Raw genomic sequence first — 3,075 nt, 5'->3', positions numbered from 1 at the left:
CCCGCCTGCCACGGCAGCTGCCTCTGTCTCGGCCCCCGCCACTGCGGCTTCGTCCGGAAGGTCATCCGGAAGGACATCATGTCTAATTAGCATATTATGTTTTTATTATTATAGATAGTCAAGAGATGGAAGCAACCTAAGTGTCCGTCAATAGATAAATAGATAAAAAAGTGGTGGTGCATATATGCAATGGAATATGACTCAGCTATTTAAAAAAATGAAATCTTGCCACCTGCAACAACATGAATGGCTCTAGAGCAATGGTTCTCAACCTTACTAATGCCGCGGCCCTTTAATACAGTTCCCCATGTTGTGGTGACCCCCAATTTCATTGTTACAAATTGAACATAATTAAAGCATAGTGATTAATCACAAAACAATGTGTAATTATATGTGTTTTCCGATTGTCTTAGGCGACCCCTGTGAAAGGGTCGTTTGACCCCCAAAGGGTCGCGACCCACAGGTTGAGAACCGCTGCTCTAGAGGGTATTGTACCAAGTGAAAAAAGTAACACAGAGAAAGACAAATGCCATATGATTTCACTTATATGTGGAACCTAAAAAGAAAATAAATAAGCAGAACAGAAACAGACTCAGATAAAGGCTTTATCTCTCTACCTCCCTTCTTCTCTCTCTTAAAAAAAAACAACCCCAAAAAAACCCAAAACACCCGAGGAACCAAGATGGCAGCGTAGGTAAATGCCTGTACTTGCTGTCTCCCACAACCACATCAAAATTACAACTAAAATTTAAAAAAATCATTCAGTACTGCCTGAGAGTTGGCTGAATGGAAGTCCTACAACTAGAGAAGTAAAGAAGTGCATTGAGACTAGTAAGAGGGGAAGAGGCATGGAATGGGCTGGACTGGCACCCACGTGGGCTATTTTTGTAATCTAGAGGGAGATCGTCTATGCAGAAGTGTTCCAGCCTCACACCAGCCCCGTAGCCCAAAATTCCAGAGCTGGGAAGACCAGTGGGGATAACTACCGGCTGTAAAAACCAGCAGGGATTAGGGCTCAGGGACATGGAGGCTGCTGGAGATCTAGGTGTTCCTTTGTTGTTTTTTTCATTTGAACATATTTTTATTGCTTTCAGAGAGGAAGGGAGAGGGAAAGAGATATAGAAACATCAATGATGAGATAGAAACATCATGGATTTGCTGCCTTGTGCACGTTCCCCACTGGGGATTGAGCCCCCAACACGGGCATGTGCCCTGACCAGAAATCGAACCGTAATCTCCTGGTTCATAGGTTGATGCACAACCACTGAGCCATACCAGCTGGGCCCAGGTGTTCCTTTTAAAAAGCTGGCACATGAACTGAACTTACAAGGTCCCACTTCCTTTGAGCTCCAGCTCCAGGGTGAGGCTCTGGGGGACCCAGACACATAAGAGGAGGAACTGGATTATTCGGCATCAGGGCAGAAACTTGGGGTCAGCTTTCTCTCAGAAGGAGGTGCTCACAGGGGTCATTGTTCACGTGGGGCTGACTGGCAGCCATATCTGCTTGCTCCACCCTGGTGATTCCCTAAGACCCCGCCCCATCCAATTTGAAGCCCCACCCAACCTGTGAGCAGTGACTTTTGCATATGAATGGCCTGTCCTTGCTCAGGCTTCAGGCTTTGCTAAAATCTCTCAAACAAGCTACAGCTGGGTAAGCATGCCCCAAATCTATCAATAAAAGGCCTAAGACCCAGCACTAGCATGAGCCTGCCTTGCTTAACAGTCCAGCCTCACCTGGGCACCTCCAAGCTTAATACAAATAGCTCATGCAGGGTGGCCCTAGGCAGTGGCTGACTTTGCACCTTCTATGTGGTGTCAGATGGTTATTAGATTTATCAGGGTTATCATTTTGTAAGTTCTATAGATGTCTAATCACTGGGTTGTACACCTGAAACCAATATTATGTTGTATGTCAACTGTAATTGAAAAATGAAAAAATAAAAAGAGAGAAACAAATAAAAACAATGTGACTGTTTATACTGTCCCTACTTGGCTTACCGATATCTGGTTAATCAGTTGCTGTAGGTTACAAATTTTCTCTACATTTTCTTTTAATTCCTGGTCTTCCAAATTTCCCACTAGCTTTTGAAGATCCACTTTACAGCTGAAAATTCAAGCAAAGAAACCCAAGAGTTAATCACACTGTCAAGGCCAGAGCATCTATGATTACATATTATGTGCTATAACGTCAGTAACAAATATCTGGTAAGAAACTTACGCTGCATGCTGCTTGAGTTCTTCTAGCTTGGCATTCATTTTTTCATTCGCTTGTTCTGTCTGTAACAAAGACCCAGGAGATCATCAGCGGCAGTGCCTGATGGCCTCACTTAATTATGACTTCTCTCCTACTTCTATAGTTTAAAAGCCAGGTAGAGAGAAAACCAAGATGGCGGCATAGGTAAACACCGGAGATTGCTGCTTAGCACAACCACTTCAAGAATACAACTAAAATACAGAATGGACATCATCCAGAACCACAGGAAGGCTGGCTGAGGGGAAATTCTACAACTAGAAGGAAAGAGAAAGGCATACCGAAACTCAGAGGAGCTGAGGTGCGGAAGTAAAGTACAGAGGTACGGAGGCGCATGCGGAGAGGGCTGGTGGCTGAGAACACGGTTGTCTTTTTCAATCAGTAGGGAGTCTCAAACTCTGAGCTCCAGTTCTGGGCGAGTCTCTGGGGACCCAGACTCATACGGGAGAAACTGGACTGTCTAGCATTAGTCGGAACTCGAGGGCAGCTTTCTCTCGGAGGTGCTTGCAGCGATTGCTGGGACACTGAGAAGTGGGGCCTCTGAGGGCAGCCATAGCTGCTTGCTCTGCCCTGTTGATCCCCTGGGACCCCCGCGCCGCCCAAGCTGTGGGCTGGCTTTTACATATGAAAGGCCTGGCCCTTTGCAATCTGAAAATTACCTAAGAAACTTGCAGCTGGCCAAAGGCCCCAGGGCAACTTGCATTGCTTCACAGCTGAGCTCCTGCTGGGTAGCCTCAGGCAGAGGCTACATTAGCACCTCCTTAGAGATCCAGGAGCCAGTGTACCCGGTGGTCAGAGTGGATCCATCCAGATTGCAGCTCCTC

General features: G+C 46.1%; 1 protein-coding gene across 1 annotated transcript in view; it reads right to left on the bottom strand.

The window, feature by feature from the left end:
- The window catches only part of LOC102240208 (chromosome-associated kinesin KIF4A), a 99,141-nt gene that overhangs the window by 74,918 nt on the left and 21,148 nt on the right, over window positions 1-3,075 (bottom strand). Inside the window, exons 6-7 of the mRNA XM_014530502.1 lie at window positions 2,219-2,277; window positions 1,999-2,104 (exon numbers count right to left, since the gene is read on the bottom strand). Of these exons, the coding sequence (XP_014385988.1) occupies window positions 1,999-2,104; window positions 2,219-2,277 (165 nt within the window). The remainder of the gene's footprint in view (window positions 1-1,998; window positions 2,105-2,218; window positions 2,278-3,075) is intronic.

This window comes from Myotis brandtii, unplaced genomic scaffold (assembly GCF_000412655.1).
Source record: "Myotis brandtii unplaced genomic scaffold, ASM41265v1 scaffold741, whole genome shotgun sequence".
Classification (NCBI taxonomy): domain Eukaryota; kingdom Metazoa; phylum Chordata; class Mammalia; order Chiroptera; family Vespertilionidae; genus Myotis; species Myotis brandtii.
Note: the sequence above shows the minus strand (reverse complement) of the source record. Positions and strands in the feature narration are given on the sequence as shown.